General features: G+C 46.2%; 1 protein-coding gene across 1 annotated transcript in view; it reads left to right on the top strand.

Annotated features, from left to right (window-relative positions):
- Positions 1–18093, top strand: part of LOC135054533 (zinc finger protein 585A-like) — a 70352-nt gene extending 52259 nt beyond the window's left edge. The window contains exon 8 of the mRNA XM_063957676.1: positions 17037–18093. Within this exon, the coding sequence (XP_063813746.1) occupies positions 17037–17969 (933 nt within the window). The 3' untranslated portion in view covers positions 17970–18093. The remainder of the gene's footprint in view (positions 1–17036) is intronic.
- The last annotated feature ends 739 nt before the right edge of the window (positions 18094–18832 follow it).

Here is an 18832-nt window from a genome sequence, read left to right as displayed (position 1 = left end):
TTGTCTAAACAGGTGGCACTACCGTCCTCGGATACGGCCGCCCTTAAGGAACCTGCTGACAGAAAGCAGGAAAATATCCTAAAATGTATATACACTCACACGGGTGTGATACTGCGACCAGCAATCGCCTCAGCCTGGATGTGCAGTGCTGGGGTGGCTTGGTCGGATTCCCTGACCGACAATATTGATACCCTAGATAGGGACAGTATATTACTGACTATAGAGCATTTTTAAAAAAGGCATTTCTATATATGCGGGATGCACAGAGGGATATTTGCCGACTGGCATCAATAGTAAGTGCGCTGTCCATTTCTGCCAGAAGAGGGTTATGGACAAGACAGTGGTCAGGTGATGCTGATTCCAAAAGGCAAATGGAAGTATCGCATTATAAAAGGGAGGAGTTAATTGGGGTAGGTCTAACAGACCTGGTGGCCACGGCAACAGCTGGGAAATCCACTTTTTTTTACCCCAGGTAGACTCTCAACATAAGACAAAAGGCTCCTCATTTCTGCCCCGGGGCAGAGGGAGAGGAAAAAGGCTGCAGCAAACAGCCAGTTCCCAGAAACAGAAGCTCTCTCCTGTTTCTGCCAAGTCCTCAGCATAACGCTTGGGCTTTACAAGCGGACTCGGGCACGGTGGGGGCCCGTCTCTCAAAAAATTTCAGCGTACAGTGGGCTCACTCACAGGGGACCCCTGGATCCTTCAGGTGGTATCTCAGGGGTACAAATTGGAATTCGAGACGTCTCCCCTTCGCCGTTTCCTAAAGTCTGCTTTACCGATGTCTCCCTCCGACAGGGAGGCGGTATTGGAAGCCATTCACAAGCTGTATTCCCAGCAGGTGATAATCAAGGTACCCCTCCTACAACAGGGAAAGGGGTATTATTCCACGCTGTTTGTGGTACCGAAGCTGGACGGCTCGGTGAGACCTATTTTAAATCTGAAATCCTTGAACACTTACATACAAGGGTTCAAATTCAAGATGGAGTCACTCAGAGCGATGACTGCGAACCTGGAAGAAGGGGATTATATGGTGTCTCTGGACATCAAGGAGGCTTATCTCCATGTCCCAAAATTACCCTTCTCTCCAAGGGTACCTCAGGTTTGTGGTACAGAACTGTTACTATCAGTTTCAGACGCTGCCGTTTGGTTTGTCCACGGCATCCCGGGTCTTTACCAAAGTAATGGCCGAAATGATGATACTCCTTCGAAGGAAGGGAGTTTTAGTTATCCCTTACTTGGAAGATCTCCTGATAAGGGCAAGATCCAGGGAACAGTTGGTAGTCGGGGTAGCACTATCTCAAGTAGTGTTGCGGCAGCACGGTTGGATTCTCAATATTCCAAAATCGCAGCTGATCCCGACGACACGTCTTTTATTCCTAGGGATGATCCTGGACACAGTCCAGAAAAAGGTGTTTCTCCCGGAGGAGAAAGCCAGGGAGTTATCCGAACTAGTCAGAAAACTCCTAAAACCAGGCCAAGTGTCAGTGCATCAGTGCACAAGGGTCCTGGGAAAAATGGTGGCTTCCTACGAAGCATTTCCATTCGGCAGATTCCACGCAAGAACTTTCCAGTGGGACCTGCTGGACAAATGGTCCGGATCGCATCTTCAGATGCATCAGCGGATAACCCTGTCACCAAAGACAAGGGTGTCTCTCCTGTGGTGGTTGCAGAGTGCTCATCTTCTAGAGGGCCGCAGATTCGGCATTCAGGACTGGGTCCTGATGACCACGGATGTCAGCCTGCGAGGCTGGGGAGCAGTCACACAGGTAAGAAATTTCCAGGGCTTGTGGTCAAGCCTGGAGACATCACTTCACATAAATATCTTGGAGCTAAGGGCCATTTACAATGCCCTAAGCCAAGCAAGACCTCTGCTTCAAGGTCAGCCGGTGCTGATCCAGTCGGACAACATCACGGCAGTCGCCCCACGTAAACAGACAGGGCGGCACAAGAAGCAGGAGGGCAATGACAGAAGCTGCAAGGATTTTTCGCTGGGCGGAAAATCATGTGATAGCATTGTCAGCAGTGTTCATTCCGGGAGTGGACAACTGGGAAGCAGACTTCCTCAGCAGACACGACCTCCACCCGGGAGAGTGGGGACTTCACCCAGAAGTCTTCCACATGATTGTAAACTGTTGGGAAAAACCAAAGGTGGACATGATGGCGTCCTGCCTTAACAAAAAAATTGGACAGGTATTGCGCCAGGTCAAGGGACCCTCAGGCAATAGCTGTGGACGCTCTGGAAACACCGTGGGTGTACCAGTCAGTGTATGTGTTCCCTCCTCTTCCTCTCATACCAAAAGTACTGAGAATTATAAGACGGAGGGGAGTAAGAACTATACTCGTGGCTCCGGATTGGCCAAGAAGGACTTGGTACCCGGAACTTCAATAGATGCTCACGGAGGACCCGTGGCCTCTACCTCTAAGAAGGGACCTGCTCCAGCAAGGACCCTATCTGTTCCAAGACTTACCGCGGCTGCGTTTGACGGCAGGGCGGTTGAACGCCGGATCCTAAAGGAAAAGGCATTCCGGATGAAGTCATCCCTACCCTGATCAAAGTCAGGAAGGATGTAACCGCAAAGCATTATCACTGCATTTGGCGAAAATATGTTGCGTGGTGCGAGGCCAGTAAGGCCACGATGGAGGAATTTCAACTAGGTCAATTCCTGCATTTCCTGCAAACAGGACTGTCTATGGCCCTAAAATTGGGGTCCATTAAGGTTCAAATTTCGGCCTGTCAATTTTCTTCCAGAAAGAACTAGCTTAAGTTCCTGAAGTTCAGACGTTTGTAAAAGGGGTACTGCATATACAGCCTCCTTTTGTGCCTCCAGTGGCACCTTGGGATCTCAATGTAGTTTGGGGTTCCTAAAGTCACATTGGGTTGAACCACTTGAATCTGTGGAGTTATAATATCTCACATGGAAAGTGGTCATGCTGTTGGCCCTGGCCTCGGCCAGGCGCGTGTCAGAATTGGCGGCTTTATCATGTAAAAGCCCTTATCTGATTTTCCATTCAGACAGGGCTGAATTGAGGACTCGTCCTCATTTTCTCCCTAAGTGGTTTCAGCGTTTCATCTGAACCAACCTATTGTGGTACCTGCGGCTACTAGTGACTTGGAGGACTCCAAAGTGTTGGACGTAGTCAGGGCCCTGAAAATATATGTTTCCAGGACGGCTGGAGTCAGAAAATCTGACTCGCTGTTTATCCTGTATGCACCCAACAAGCTGGGTGCTCCTGCTTCTAAGCAGACTATTGCTCGTTGGATTTGTAATACAATTCAGCTTGCACTTTCTGTGGCAGGCCTGCCACAGCCAAAATCTGTAAAAGCCCATTCCACAAGGAAGGTGGGCTCATCTTGGGCGGCTGCCCGAGGGGTCTCGGCTTTAACAATTTTGCCGAGCAGCTACTTGGTCAGGGACAAACACGTTTGCAAAATTCTACAAATTTGATACCCTGGCTGAGGAGGACCTGGAGTTCTCTCATTCGGTGCTGCAGAGTCATCCGCACTCTCCCGCCCGTTTGGGAGCTTTGGTATAATCCCCATGGTCCTTACGGAGTTCCCAGCATCCACTAGGACGTCAGAGAAAATAAGAATTTACTTACCGATAATTCTATTTCTCGTAGTCCGTAGTGGATGCTGGGCGCCCATCCCAAGTGCGGATTGTCTGCAATACTTGTACATAGTTATTGTTAACTAAATCGGGTTATTGTTGTTGTGAGCCATCTATCCAGAGGCTCCTCTGTTATCATGCTGTTAACTGGGTTCAGATCACAAGTTGTACGGTGTGATTGGTGTGGCTGGTATGAGTCTTACCCGGGATTCATAAATCCTTCCTTATTGTGTACGCTCGTCCGGGCACAGTATCCTAACTGAGGCTTGGAGGGGGGTCATAGGGGGAGGAGCCAGTGCACACCAGGTGGTCCTAAAGCTTTACTTTTGTGCCCAGTCTCCTGCGGAGCCGCTATTCCCCATGGTCCTTACGGAGTTCCCAGCATCCACTACGCACTACGAGAAATAGAATTATTGGTAAGTAAATTCTTATTTATACTCCTGCTCTCCCATTCACATAATGTCACTGTGTGTTACCAGCCCAGAGATCTGACCAGTCTCCTCCCCACACTCTCTGGTGTATCTCATACATCAGGAGCCATCAGCCCCTATTATACTCCTGCTCTCCCCCTCACATCATGTAATTTTGTGTTACCAGTCCAGAGATCTGACCAGTCTCCTACCCACACACTCTGGTGTATCTCATACATCAGGAGCCATCAGCCCCTATTATACTCCTGCTCTCCCCCTCACATCATGTCACTGTATGTTACCAGCCCAGAGATCTGACCAGTCTCCTCACGACACTCTCTGGTGTATCTCATACATCAGGAGCCATCAGCCCCTATTATACTCCTGCTCTCCCCCTCACATCATGTAATTTTGTGTTACCAGTCCAGAGATCTGACCAGTCTCCTACCCACACACTCTGGTGTATCTCATACATCAGGAGCCATCAGCCCCTATTATACTCCTGCTCTCCCCCTCACATCATGTCACTGTATGTTACCAGCCCAGAGATCTGACCAGTCTCCTCACGACACTCTCTGGTGTATCATATACATCAGGGGACATCAGCCCCTATTATACTCCTGCTATCCCCCTCACATCATGTAATTTTGTGTTACCAGTCCAGAGATCTGACCAGTCTCCTACCCATACACTCTGGTGTATCTCATACATCAGGAGCCATCAGCCCCTATTATACTCCTGCTCCCCCTCACGTCATATCACTGTGTATTACCAGCCCAGAGATCTGACTTGTCTCCTCCCCACACTCTCTGGTGTATCTCATACATCAGGGGACATCAGCCCCTATTATACTCCTGCTCTCACCCTCACATCATGTCACTGTGTATTACCAGCCCAGAGATCTGACCAGTCTCTTCACCCATACTCTCTGATGTATCTCATACCCTCTCACCCCCAATAGCGTAATCACTCAGGAGTGTCTGATGCTCCCCTTCCACTCATGACTTAAAATAATAGTCCTAGTAAAGAATAATACATTTTGACATGAATAACTTGATTGCATTTTCATAAACTGAATCTGATAGATATATTGTGTATTGTATATTTGCTTAGTTCTTATAATGTAGAAAGGGGAATGGGTCACCTCAATCTGCTCCCACCTGCTCTGCTCTGCTCCCTTCTGTCCAGTCCCTCCCCCAGCTGTGACTCCTGACTTCATCTCTCCTCTCCGTCCCCTCAAAATACAAGACAAAAGTGTAGGAAACAGATACTTATCACCCACCCAAAAGCTCAGACAGATGACGGAGCAGATGTGTGGTTACGTTCTACAAAGATGGGCGACACAAAGATATTACAGAGACACTGGCAGGTACTTTGTGCAGATGAAGATTTAGACAAAGGTGTGGGAGATACAATCTCCAGCTGGAGAAGATCAAGAAATCACTTTTTCAATGGACAACTAGTATATGGACAATTGACAGTTGTGAGCTATTCGTTCATTATTTCTCCGGCTGGGTCCACAGGTTATCCACAGAATAACAATAGGATATGATGGAGCGACAGCGGATTGGCACCAAAGATCACAAGCTTTCAGTCCTCCCAGGATGCAATGCGCTCGTCCATATATCCCCGCCCACTGGCTCAAGCAAATCAGTTTTTTGTTTGGTGCGGCAGGAGCCGGACCATGGTCACAGGGCTGCTGTGTTCTTGCAGCCCTAAGCTTTATTATTTTATTTTTAATAGTCTAACTATGTTTTTGAGTGATCTTTCCTAACAGCGTCTTAATCGCATATTGGAAAGAGTCGCTCCAACAACGCTTACCCACGGTTCAAGTGCTGTGTCGACAGGCGTCTGTGTTGGATATACTAGCAGGTCCACCAGACGTTACCAGGCTGTGGCCGCAGCACGGGGAGACGGTAAGGCACTGGTTCCACTTAGAAGGGGAATACGGACACCGCCGCACTGGTTTGGGAGGAGACTACCAAACAGTAGCTGATGCACCGCCACCACGGATGCTCCAGAGCTAGGCTTTAGGGATCATAAAGTGCCAGGAATGGTATGAGGCTGGGATCCCTAGGGTTGATGTCAGCATGGGCAGTCAGACGCTCTCCTGGTCGCCCCTCCCCCAGTTCATGACCATTTTCCGTCGATCTCCCGCCATGAACTGTTGCCTCACTTCCGTCTCAGACGCTACCATGAGGTGTCTCGGTCGCAGCATAGGCCGCTGCGTCTGTGTACACTAAACTCTACCGCGAGGAGACCCAGTCGCAGGACAGGCGTCTGTATGACCGGTGCGCTTGTATGCACAGTGCGTCTATGTCCGCTTAAAGTTCCCGGAGCGACAGTGTACACTAGTAGCGTCTGGATCCATTCGGCGTTTGCTAATATATTGATCGATCTTGGAAGTGAGGTGAGTCTCCCTGTATCCCACTCTACTGAGTACAGGTTATACAGCACTACAATTCTTTCTACTTTTGTCAGTATGAATAGTTAAATTTAAGTGCCTATTGCATATGAGTCTTTACATTACTGTGGTTTTCTTCGCATTGCGTCTGAATACGTTCGGATCTGTTGTGCTCAAATGACTAATATATAACATGTGACTGACTGCTAGTGTGATTGCTGACTTTATATATGTTTGTCAGTGGTTTCTTCTGAACCTCAATGCTGGTGCATGGGATGGGGTCAGATTGATATCACTTTAATAAGGTAAAGTGATTACAGTCACTAACTGTAGTACACTGTGAAAAGCTGATTATTTATCATGTCTAAGAGCGGCAAAAGTGACGAGGTTACACTGACAGTAACTAGTGATAAGCACTGGAAATTTTTCGGGTTTTGGTTTTGGGTTCGGTTCCGCGGCCGTGTTTTGGGTTCGAACGCGTTTTGGCAAAACCTCACCGAATTTTTTTTTTGTCGGATTCGGGTGTGTTTTGGATTCGTTTTTTTTTTCTCCCAAAAAACCCTAAAAAAACAGCTTAAATCATAGAATTTGGGAGTCATTTTGATCCCAAAATAATATTAACCTCAATAACCATGATTTCCACTCATTTTCAGTCTATTCTGAACACCTCACACCTCACAATATTATTTTTAGTCCTAAAATTTGCACCGAGGTCGCTGGATGACTAAGCTCAGCGACCCAAGTGGCCGACACAAACACCTGGCCCATCTAGGAGTGGCACTGCAGTGTCACGCAGGATGGTCCTTCCAAAAAACACTCCCCAAACAGCACATGACGCAAAGAAAAAAAGAGGCGCAATGAGGTAGCTGTGTGACTAAGATAAGCGACCCTAGTGGCCGACACAAACACCTGGCCCATCTAGGAGTGGCACTGCAGTGTCACGCAGGCTGGCCCTTCAAAAAACTACTCCCCAAACAGCACATGACGCAAAGAAAAAAAGAGGCGCAATGAGGTAGCTGTGTGAGTAAGATAAGCGACCCAAGTGGCCGACACAAACACCTGGCCCATCTAGGAGTGGCACTGCAGTGTCACGCAGGATGGCCCTTCAAAAAACTACTCCCCAAACAGCACATGACGCAAAGAAAAATGAAAGAAAAAAGAGGTGCAAGATGGAATTGTCCTTGGGCCCTCCCACCCACCCTTATGTTGTATAAACAGGACATGCACACTTTAACCAACCCATCATTTCAGTGACAGGGTCTGCCACACGACTGTGACTGAAATGACGGGTTGGTTTGGACCCCCACCAAAAAAGAAGCAATTAATCTCTCCTTGCACAAACTGGCTCTACAGAGGCAAGATGTCCACCTCATCATCATCCTCCGATATATCACCGTGTACATCCCCCTCCTCACAGATTATCAATTCGTCCCCACTGGAATTCACCATCTCAGCTCCCTGTGTACTTTGTGGAGGCAATTGCTGCTGGTGAATGTCTCCACGGAGGAATTGATTATAATTCATTTTAATGAACATCATCTTCTCCACATTTTCTGGATGTAACCTCGTACGCCAATTGCTGACAAGGTGAGCGGCGGCACTAAACACTCTTTCGGAGTACACACTTGTGGGAGGGCAACTTAAGTAGAATAAAGCCAGTTTGTGCAAGGGCCTCCAAATTGCCTCTTTTTCCTGCCAGTATAAGTACGGACTGTCTGACGTGCCTACTTGGATGCGGTCACTCATATAATCCTCCACCATTCTTTCAATGGGGAGAGAATCATATGCAGTGACAGTAGACGACATGTCCGTAATCGTTGTCAGTCCTTCAGTCCGGACCAGATGTCAGCATCAGCAGTCGCTCCAGACTGCCCTGCATCACCGCCAGCGGGTGGGCTCGGAATTCTGAGCCTTTTCCTCGCACCCCCAGTTGCGGGAGAATGTGAAGGAGGAGATGTTGACAGGTCGCGTTCCGCTTGACTTGACAATTTTCTCAGCAGCAGTTCTTTGAACCCCAGCAGACTTGTGTCTGCCGGAAAGAGAGATCCAAGGTAGGTTTTAAATCTAGGATCGAGCACGGTGGCCAAAATGTAGTGCTCTGATTTCAACAGATTGACCACCCGTGAATCCTTGTTAAGCGAATTGAGGGCTCCATCCACAAGTCCCACATGCCTAGCGGAATCGCTCTGTGTTAGCTCCTCCTTCAATGTCTCCAGCTTCTTCTGCAAAAGCCTGATGAGGGGAATGACCTGACTCAGGCTGGCAGTGTCTGAACTGACTTCACGTGTGGCAAGTTCGAAAGGTTGCAGAACCTTGCACAACGTTGAAATCATTCTCCACTGCGCTTGAGACAGGTGCATTCCACCTCCTATATCGTGCTCAGTTGTATAGGCTTGAATGGCCTTTTGCTGCTCCTCCAACCTCTGAAGCATATAGAGGGTTGAATTCCACCTCGTTACCACTTCTTGCTTCAGATGATGGCAGGGCAGATTCAGGCGTTTTTGGTGTTGCTCCAGTCTTCTGTACTTGGTGCCTGTACGCCGAAAGTGTCCCGCAATTCTTCTGGCCACCGACAGCATCTCTTGCACGCCCCTGTCGTTTTTTAAATAATTCTGCACCACCAAATTCAAGGTATGTGCAAAACATGGGACGTGCTGGAATTTGCCCAGATTTAATGCACACACAATATTGCTGGCGTTGTCCGATGCCACAAATCCACAGGAGAGTCCAATTGGGGTAAGCCATTCTGCGATGATCTTCCTCAGTTGCCGTAAGAGGTTTTTAGCTGTGTGCGTATTCTGGAAAGCGGTGATACAAAGCGTAGCCTGCCTAGGAACGAGTTGGCGTTTGCGAGATGCTGCTACTGGTGCCGCCGCTGCTGTTCTTGCGGCGGGAGTCAATACATCTACCCAGTGGGCTGTCACAGTCATATAGTCCTGAGTCTGCCCTGCTCCACTTGTCCACATGTCCGTGGTTAAGTGGACATTGGGTACAACTGCATTTTTTAGGACACTGGTGAGTCTTTTTCTGAGGTCTGTGTACATTTTCGGTATCGCCTGCCTTGAGAAATGGAACCTAGATGGTATTTGGTACCGGGGACACAGTATCTCAAACAAGTCTATAGTTGGCTCTGCAGTAATGATGGATACCGGAACCACGTTTCTCACCGCCCCTGCTGCCAAGGCCTCAGTTATCCGCTTTGCAGCAGGATGACTGCTGTGATATTTCATCTTCCTCGCAAAGGACTGTTGGACAGTCAATTGCTTAGTGGAAGTAGTAAAAGTGGTTTTACGACTTCCCCTCTGGGATGACCATCGACTCCCAGCAGCAACAACAGCAGCGCCAGCAGCAGTAGGCGTTACACGCAAGGATGCATCGGAGGAATCCCAGGCAGGAGAGGATTCCTCAGAATTGCCAGTGACATGGCCTGCAGGACTATTGGCATTCCTGGGGAAGGAGGAAATTGACACTGAGGGAGTTGGTGGGGTGGTTTGCGTGAGCTTGGTTACAAGAGGAAGGGATTTACTGGTCAGTGGACTGCTTCCGCTGTCGCCCAAAGTTTTAGAACTTGTCACTGACTTATGATGAATGCGCTGCAGGTGACGTATAAGGGAGGATGTTCCAAGGTGGTTAACGTCCTTACCCCTACTTATTACAGCTTGACAAAGGCAACACACGGCTTGACAAATGTTGTCCGCATTTCTGTTGAAATACTTCCACACCGAAGAGCTGATTTTTTTGGTATTTTCACCAGGCATGTCAATGGCCACATTCCTCCCACGGACAACAGGGGTCTCCCCGGGTGCCTGACTTAAACAAACCACCTCACCATCAGAATCCTCCTGGTCAATTTCCTCCCCAGCGCCAGCAACACCCATATCCTCCTCATCCTGGTGTACTTCAACACTGACATCTTCAATCTGCTCCTTCCAGCACTTGCAGGGGGCGTGCAAATGGTGGAAGGCGCATGCTCTTCACGTCCAGTGTTGGGAAGGTCAGGCATCGCAACCGACACAATTGGACTCTCCTTGTGGATTTGGGATTTCGAAGAACGCACAGTTCTTTGCTGTGCTTTTGCCAGCTTGAGTCTTTTCATTTTTCTAGCGAGAGGCTGAGTGCTTCCATCCTCATGTGAAGCTGAACCACTAGCCATGAACATAGGCCAGGGCCTCAGCCGTTCCTTGCCACTCCGTGTGGTAAATTGCATATTGGCAAGTTTACGCTTCTCCTCCGACAATTTTATTTTAGATTTTTGAGTCCTTTTTTTACGGATATTTGGTGTTTTGGATTTTACATGCTCTGTACTATGACATTGGGCATCGGCCTTGGCAGACGACGTTGATGGCATTTCATCGTCTCGGCCATAACTAGTGGCAGCAGCTTCAGCACGAGGTGGAAGTGGATCTTGATCTTTCCCTATTTTTGGAACCTCAACATTTTTGTTCTTCATATTTTAATAGGCACAACTAAAAGGCACCTCAGGTAAACAATGGAGATGGATGGATACTAGTATACAATTATGGATGGACGAGCGACTGCCGACACAGAGGTAGCTACAGCCGTGGACTACCGTACTGCGTCTGCTGCTAATATAGACTGGATGATAATGATATAAAATATATATATATCACTACTGCAGCCGGACAGGTATATATTATAATGACGGACCTGCTGGACACTGTCAGCACTGCAGACTCCTAAAGTAAGCTACTAGTATCAAGAAGATAGAAAAAAAAAAAAACACAGGTAGGTGGTATACAATTATGGATGGACGAGCGACTGCCGACACAGAGGTAGCTACAGCCGTGGACTACCGTACTGCGTCTGCTGCTAATATAGACTGGATGATAATGATACAAAAAATATATCTATATATCACTACTGCAGCCGGACAGGTATATATTATAATGACGGACCTGCTGGACACTGTCAGCACTGCAGACTCCTAAAGTAAGCTACTAGTATCAAGAAGATAGAAAAAAAAAACACAGGTAGGTGGTATACAATTATGGATGGACGAGCGACTGCCGACACAGAGGTAGCTACAGCCGTGGACTACCGTACTGCGTCTGCTGCTAATATAGACGGGATGATAATGATATAAAAAATATATATATATCGCTACTGCAGCCGGACAGGTATATATTATAATGACGGACCTGCTGGACACTGTCAGCACTGCAGACTCCTAAAGTAAGCGACTAGTATCAAGAAGATAGAAAAAAAAAACACCACAGGTAGGTGGTATACAATTATGGATGGACGAGCGACTGCCGACACAGAGGTAGCTACAGCCGTGGACTACCGTACTGCATCTGCTGCTAATATAGACGGGATGATAATGATATAAAAAATATATATATATCGCTACTGCAGCCGGACAGGTATATATTATAATGACGGACCTGCTGGACACTGTCAGCACTGCAGACTCCTAAAGTAAGCGACTAGTATCAAGAAGATAGAAAAAAAAAACACCACAGGTAGGTGGTATACAATTATGGATGGACGAGCGACTGCCGACACTGAGGTAGCTACAGCCGTGGACTACCGTACTGCGTCTGCTGCTAATATAGACTGGATGATAATGATATAAAAAATATATATATATATATCACTACTGCATCCGGACAGGTATATATTATATAATTAATGACGGACCTGCTGGACACTGTCAGCAGAATGCGTTTATAGAATAAAAACACCACACGACGAGTGTTTAACTTTTTCAGGCAGACAATCACAATATACTGGTGGTCAGAAAGTGGTCACTGGTCAGTCACACTGGCAGTGGCACTCTGGCAGCAAAAGTGTGCACTGTTAAATAATATGTACTCCTGCTACTGCTCCCCAGTCTCCCCCACAATTAAGCTGTGTGAGCACTGAGCACTCAGCACAGTCAGATATACATAGATGATGCAGCACACTGAGGCTGTGCACAGATATGGTATACTGTTACTGTGTCACTGTGTATCGTTTTTTTTCAGGCAGAGAACGGATTATATTAAATAATAATATAATAAAACTGCACTGGTGGTCACTGGTCAGTCACTAGTAAACTCTGCACTCTCTGAGTACTCCTAAGCTCCAGTAAATCAAGTGTCTCACTCTCACTCTCTCTCTTCTAATCTAAATGGAGAGGACGCCAGCCACGTCCTCTCCCTATGAATCTCAATGCACGTGTGAAAATGGCGGCGACGCGCGGCTCCTTATATAGAATCCGAGTCTCGCGATAGAATCTGAGCCTCGCGAGAATCCGGAATCCGACAGCGGGATGATGACGTTCGGGCGCGCTCGGGTTAACCGAGCAAGGCGGGAGGATCCGAGCCTGCTCGGACCCGTGGGGAAAAAGCTGAAGTTCGGGCGTGTTCGGATTCCGAGGAACCGAACCCGCTCATCACTAACAGTAACACCAACACTTATAACATGTTTGTCCTGCAAAACGGGATTATCCTCTCAGGATCTGGCACATGATGTGCAAATTGTTTTGATTTTCAGCAGATTGCAAGGCAGATCCCTGTTCAACTGCAGGTAGATCCACCTTGGGCGATGTTTTCTCAGACCGTGTCCAGTATAGTTGAACTGGTAATACCTACAGCTTCAATACCAACAGTAGGATACACTATTAACCCATACATGCAGCTCCCTTATTACGGTATATCCACTACAGCTCAGGATACACAGCAAGCTGATAAACTGGGTGTAAATAAATGATCAAATTCACAGGTTACACAGGATGATACATCAGATGATGATAGCTCTATGTACTCTGCTTCATCATATCAAGAACAGGTGGAAGGTATCAGCTCAGTGGATATAGCTGAATTAATTGGAGCAATGAAGGCTATTCTGTCCTTAGAGGATTCAGCAGAGCCAGTGTTAAATACTAAGGCACCTATGTTTAAACGTCCCAAAACAGTTAGGGTCGAGTTTCCAGGATCAGATCAGCTGACGGAAATCATGGAAGAAGCTTGGGCTGCACCCAATAACAAATATAGAATTCCCAGAAAATGGGATTCCAATTACCCTTTTCCAACTGGGAACTGTTTAAAAAGGGAAGTGCCTCCTAAGGTAGATACGCATGTCATTTGATTAGTGCGAAAATGTATATTGCCTTTGCAGTCAACGTCATTGAATGATGTCACAGAAAGGAGAGTGGATGGGTTTTTTAAAACCATATTTTCACTGTCGGGGGTAGTCATAAGGCCATCTATGGCTTCAGCTTGGATGGCAAAAGCAGTAGCTGAATGGGCTGAGGTACTGGAAGATGGGCTTTCAGCACCTACCCATATAGCTCACATGAAACAGGCTGCAGTATTCTTAGAAGAAGCGGCAATAGATTATGGGTACTATTGCTTCTAAAGTATCAGCCTTAACAGTAGCTGCTCGCAGAGCAATCTGGCTGCGCACGTGGAAAGCTGATTCAGAATCGAAAAAGGTTCTGGAATCTTTGCCTTTTGTGGGGAATATTCTGTTTGGTAAGGAATTGACAGATATTCTGGAATCAGAGGCAGAATCCAAGAAGGTCAGGTTTCCTGCCACATATAACCCAGACCTAAGTGTCCGGTTTTTCTGCCATTTTGCAAGGAAAAGCAAAAGGAAAAAGTGATCGTAAGCAGCCCCAATACAATAAGTTTAGAAACATAGAATTTGTCGGCAGATAAGAACCACTTGGCCCATCTAGTCTGCCCCTTATTTTTTATTTTATTTTTTATATTATTTTTTATCACTAACCTTATTTGATCCTTATTTCTTTGTAAGGATATCCTTATGTCTATTCCATGCATGTTTAAATTGCTCTACTGTCTTAGCCTCTACCACCTCTGATGGGAGGCTATTCCACTTGTCCACTACCCTTTCTGTGAAATAATTTTTCCGCAAATTTCCCCTGAACCTCCCCCCCTCCAGTCTCAGTGCATGTCCTCGTGTCCTATTGCTTCTCTTCATTTGGAGAATGTTTCCCTCCTGGACTTTGTTAAAACCCTTCATATATTTGAAAGTTTCTATCATGTCCCCCCTTTCCCTTCTCTGCTCCAAACTATACATATTGAGATTTCTTAGTCTTTCTGGGTATGTTTTGTGGTGTAGGCCATGTACCATTTTAGTTGCCCTCCTTTGTACAGTTTCTAATGTATTAATATCCTTTTGAAGATATGGCCTCCAAAACTGAATACAGTATTCTAGATGAGGCCGTACCAATGACCTATACAGTGGCATTATTACTTCTTTCTTTCTGCTGCTGATTCCTCTCCCAATGCAGCCAAGCATCTGACTAGCCTTCCTCATTGCCTTGTTACATTGCTTACCTGCTTTTAAGTCGTCTGAAATAGTGACTCCTAGATCCCTTTCCTCCTCAGTAGTTTCCAGTATAGTGCCATTAATACTGTATTTAGCTTTAGGATTTTTGAGACCCAAGTGCATGATTTTGCATTTTTTGGCATTAAACTGTAATAAATGCTTTCCTGCCTAAATGCTTTGGAATACAACTGATTTGCCTGAGACAGTGGGCGGGGATATATGGACGAGTCCATTGCATCCTGGGAGGACTGAAAGCTTATGATCGTTTGGTGCCAATCCGCTGTAGCTCCATCATATCCCATTGTTATCCTGTGGAACCTGTGGACATAGGAGAAATACCGTTATCAACGATAAGTTCTTACCATAACGTATATTTCTTCATCAATTTAGCAGGCAAAGGGTCTAGAGGTGATTCCAAGTGTTGAATTTGCATTTTTAACCTGTTGCTGTGAACCCACAACATGCAGTCAAATGAGCTCTCATACAAGCTGCAGAAACAAAATCAGACAGATCGCAGGGACCTTCAGTGGCCAAATCAACAAATTTATATTGACCTATCCGTATAGTATCCCATCTTCCACCTATTGTATCACACCATTCTCCCCAAAATCTCCCTTTTTTTCAAACACACCAAACACATTTTCACTCAGTAAATTGGGATGTATTCCTCCCTTTCTAGAAATAATCCAGCAATCTTATATCCTGAAACCCCCCAAAAACCCTAAAAAAACTTTGTTGACCTTTTGTGTGTCAACCATGCCCACGTCAACCTAATGACCATGTCGACCTTCCATATATGTTGACCTAGACATGTGTCAGCTTTCGGTCAGTGTCGACCTACTTACTGTTGACCTTCAGTCGTCAAACTAGTGACTGACGACCTAAAGACCGGATACCAGTTTAATTAGTTATTTTTAGATTTATATATTATATTTTAAGGCAGTAGTTCCCAAACTTGGTGCCGTGAGGCACTTCCAGAGGTGCTTCAGGTTGGTGGTCCAGCACTAGGGTGCGATGATTCAACAAAGTTTGGGAACCACTGTTATAAGGCAATTCTTTCCTCTGCCACTGTAAATTGTGCGGCAGTATCAGCAAAGATGGTGTTGATGAGCTTCTGATTCAGTGTGGGGCTGAAGGGATCTGCCCACACAGAAGATAAAGCGTGGACAGACAGTCCAGGTGGGGACTGCTGTTAGAGCCCAGGGTGCCTGGAGGCCAGTGGGGGCTATGAAGCCACATTCTTATCCGCAAGAGGCAGGGAGAACTAGAATACTCTGAAACTGTATTTGAGTAGTTGTGGTTGCCAGGCCAAAGCCTGTGGAGATACCTGCAAGAAGCATGCAAGACTTTGAGACTTTGCACACAGACTAGCTGACCCACGCTCTAGCTGGACACAATTCGGCTGTCTAGTCACTGGCCAACTAGCTGGCATCTGTTGCCCCGCCTACAACAGTGTTTTGTCCTCTTCCCAACCACTACAAACCAATTACAGAAAACAAATCAATGACACACATGTGGCGCACCTGTGGGTTTGTGTGCTGTAATAGAAATCCAGAGGGAATGTGACCCTGACTGCAGCCTGTTCATTTGCCAGAAAAAGGAAGTACCAGCTTCCATTCCCAGTACATGTCACCACACCTTGCATTACATTTCTATCTTCTGCAGTGGAAGTACTATATCTAGGCAGATATCTTTGTGATCCATTGGCGTATAATTTCTAGTGAAGATGGCAGAATATCGCAGTGTAAGAGACTCTGAATGAGGCTTGATAGTAGGTACATTCTGCAGTCACTTAGATGGGAGCAGGCTCTTTCAGGAAGACAATGCATCACCCTACAGGTCTGGAGCCACCATATTATGGCTGGAGGAGCATTCCTCTGAGTCTGACATCAGAAATTGGACCCCTCATTTGCCATATCTGAACCCAGTAGCACTCCACTGGGGAATATTATAAATTGTACCTTATTATGGAGAGACATTCAATTTTCTATACACTTATTCCCAACAGATGAATGTAACAGAAGGAATATCTCGGAAGAAAATCTAATTTCATCTTCAGGTTGTAAAATAGAAGATGATGACATCACACAAGATTCTCCTGGAGAAACCCCTACTGCCCTACTCGTACCTCCTGTACCTCACAATGTGCTTGTGTCATGTGGTCCCTCTAATCAGAGGGAATGTTCTGATAACACTGATATTGGGTCATCTTCTACAGCTCTGACAGTAGATAAAATATTTCCCTGTTCTATAGATGACAGATGTTTTACACAGACCGCACAGCTTATAACCAATCATCCAGCTAAGGGAGGTGAGAAACCATTTCCATGTTCGGAGTGTGGGAAATGTTTTACCGATAAATCAAATCTTGTTACACATCAGAGAAGTCACACAGTTGACAAGCCATTTCCATGTTCTGAGTGTGGGAAATGTTTTACACACAACTCACGTCTTGTAGCACATCAGAGAAGTCACACAGGTGAGAGGCCATTTCCATGTTCTGAGTGTGGGAAATGTTTTACACACAAATCAGCTCTTGTTAAACATCAGAGAAGTCACACTGGTGAGAAGCCATTTCCATGTTCTGAGTGTGGGAAATGTTTTACATACAACTCACGTCTTGTTAAACATCAGAGAAGTCACACAGGTGAGAAACCATTTCCATGTTCTGAGTGTGGGAAATGTTTTACCGATAAATCAAATCTTGTTACACATCAGAGAAGTCACACAGGTGAGAGGCCATTTCCATGTTCTGAGTGTGGGAAATGTTTTACACACAAGTCACATCTTGTTGCACATCAGAGAAGTCACACAGGTGAGAAGCCATTTCCATGTTCTGAGTGTGGGAAATGTTTTACATACAACTCACGTCTTGTTAAACATCAGAGAAGTCACACAGGTGAGAAACCATTTCCATGTTCTGAGTGTGGGAAATGTTTTACCTATAAATCATATCTTGTTACACATCAGAGAAGTCACACAGGTGATAAACCATTTCCATGTTCTGAGTGTGGGAAAAGTTTTACCGATAAATCAAATCTTGTTACACATCAGAGAAGTCACACAGATGACAAGCCATTTCCATGTTCTGAGTGTGGGAAAAGTTTTACACAGAAGTCACATCTTGTTGCACATCAGAGAAGTCACACAGGTGAGAAACCATTTCCATGTTCTGAGTGTGGGAAATGTTTTAGAGATAAATCATCTGTTGTTAGACATCAGAAACTTCACACACATGAGAATGTGTAACATGACAGTAATCGAATCTTGATAAAACTATACTTTATTAACACTATATAAAATTTGTATATATGCAGATGGAAAGTTATTTATCTTACAAATAAATCTAATTTCTCACATATTTTTTGTTAAAGGGCTGAGCTGGAATGATTTGTGTTATTTCTCTAGCATCCGTAAGGGATATTGGGGACAGAATTAGTGCGATGGGGTATAGATGGGTCCAAAGGAGCAAGTGCACTTTAAAATTCTTCACTGGGTGTGCTGGCTCCTCCCCTCTATGCCCCCTCCTACAGCTCAGTTTAGATAAAGTTCCCTCAGGAGAGGATGCACACTCTAAAGCTCCAGAGTTTTTCTTCATTTTATTTCTAAGTTTTATTTATTTCGGTATGCTTTTTGGGCAACAGCATACCTGTGCTGTGGGAGTTATGGGGGAGACGGTCACCGGCCTCTTGAGGTGCAGAGCCACTTTCCCGCTGCAGGGCCGCCGTCCTGAGGGGCTGTTTGTTCAGCGAGGCATGGATCCTTGGCTGTCGCAGCCGCAGCATGCCACAAACCCTTAACACTGCGTGAAGGTGATCATCAGTGGTGAGTACCAACCAGGGGCCCCGCTAGGGGGCTCCCGCGGTCTAATGTATGGCTGAATCGCGGGTCAGGCGTTCGAGTCCCTCCTGGGGCGGACCCATTATAGTTCCTGCGTGAGACTGGCTAACTAGAGTGAACCAAGCATTTATGTGAGGTTGTACATGTTAAAGGAGACATGGCCAGTATAAATATACAGCAGTAGCTCCGGCGCCATGTTGGGGGGCGGAGCTACATGAGAGCAGGCTCAGCGGCATTTTGGCGTCTTCCTCTGCATGAGCAGCAGCTGCAGC

This window comes from Pseudophryne corroboree, chromosome 3, assembly GCF_028390025.1.
Source record: "Pseudophryne corroboree isolate aPseCor3 chromosome 3, aPseCor3.hap2, whole genome shotgun sequence".
Classification (NCBI taxonomy): domain Eukaryota; kingdom Metazoa; phylum Chordata; class Amphibia; order Anura; family Myobatrachidae; genus Pseudophryne; species Pseudophryne corroboree.
This window is presented reverse-complemented; position numbering and strand designations above follow the sequence as displayed.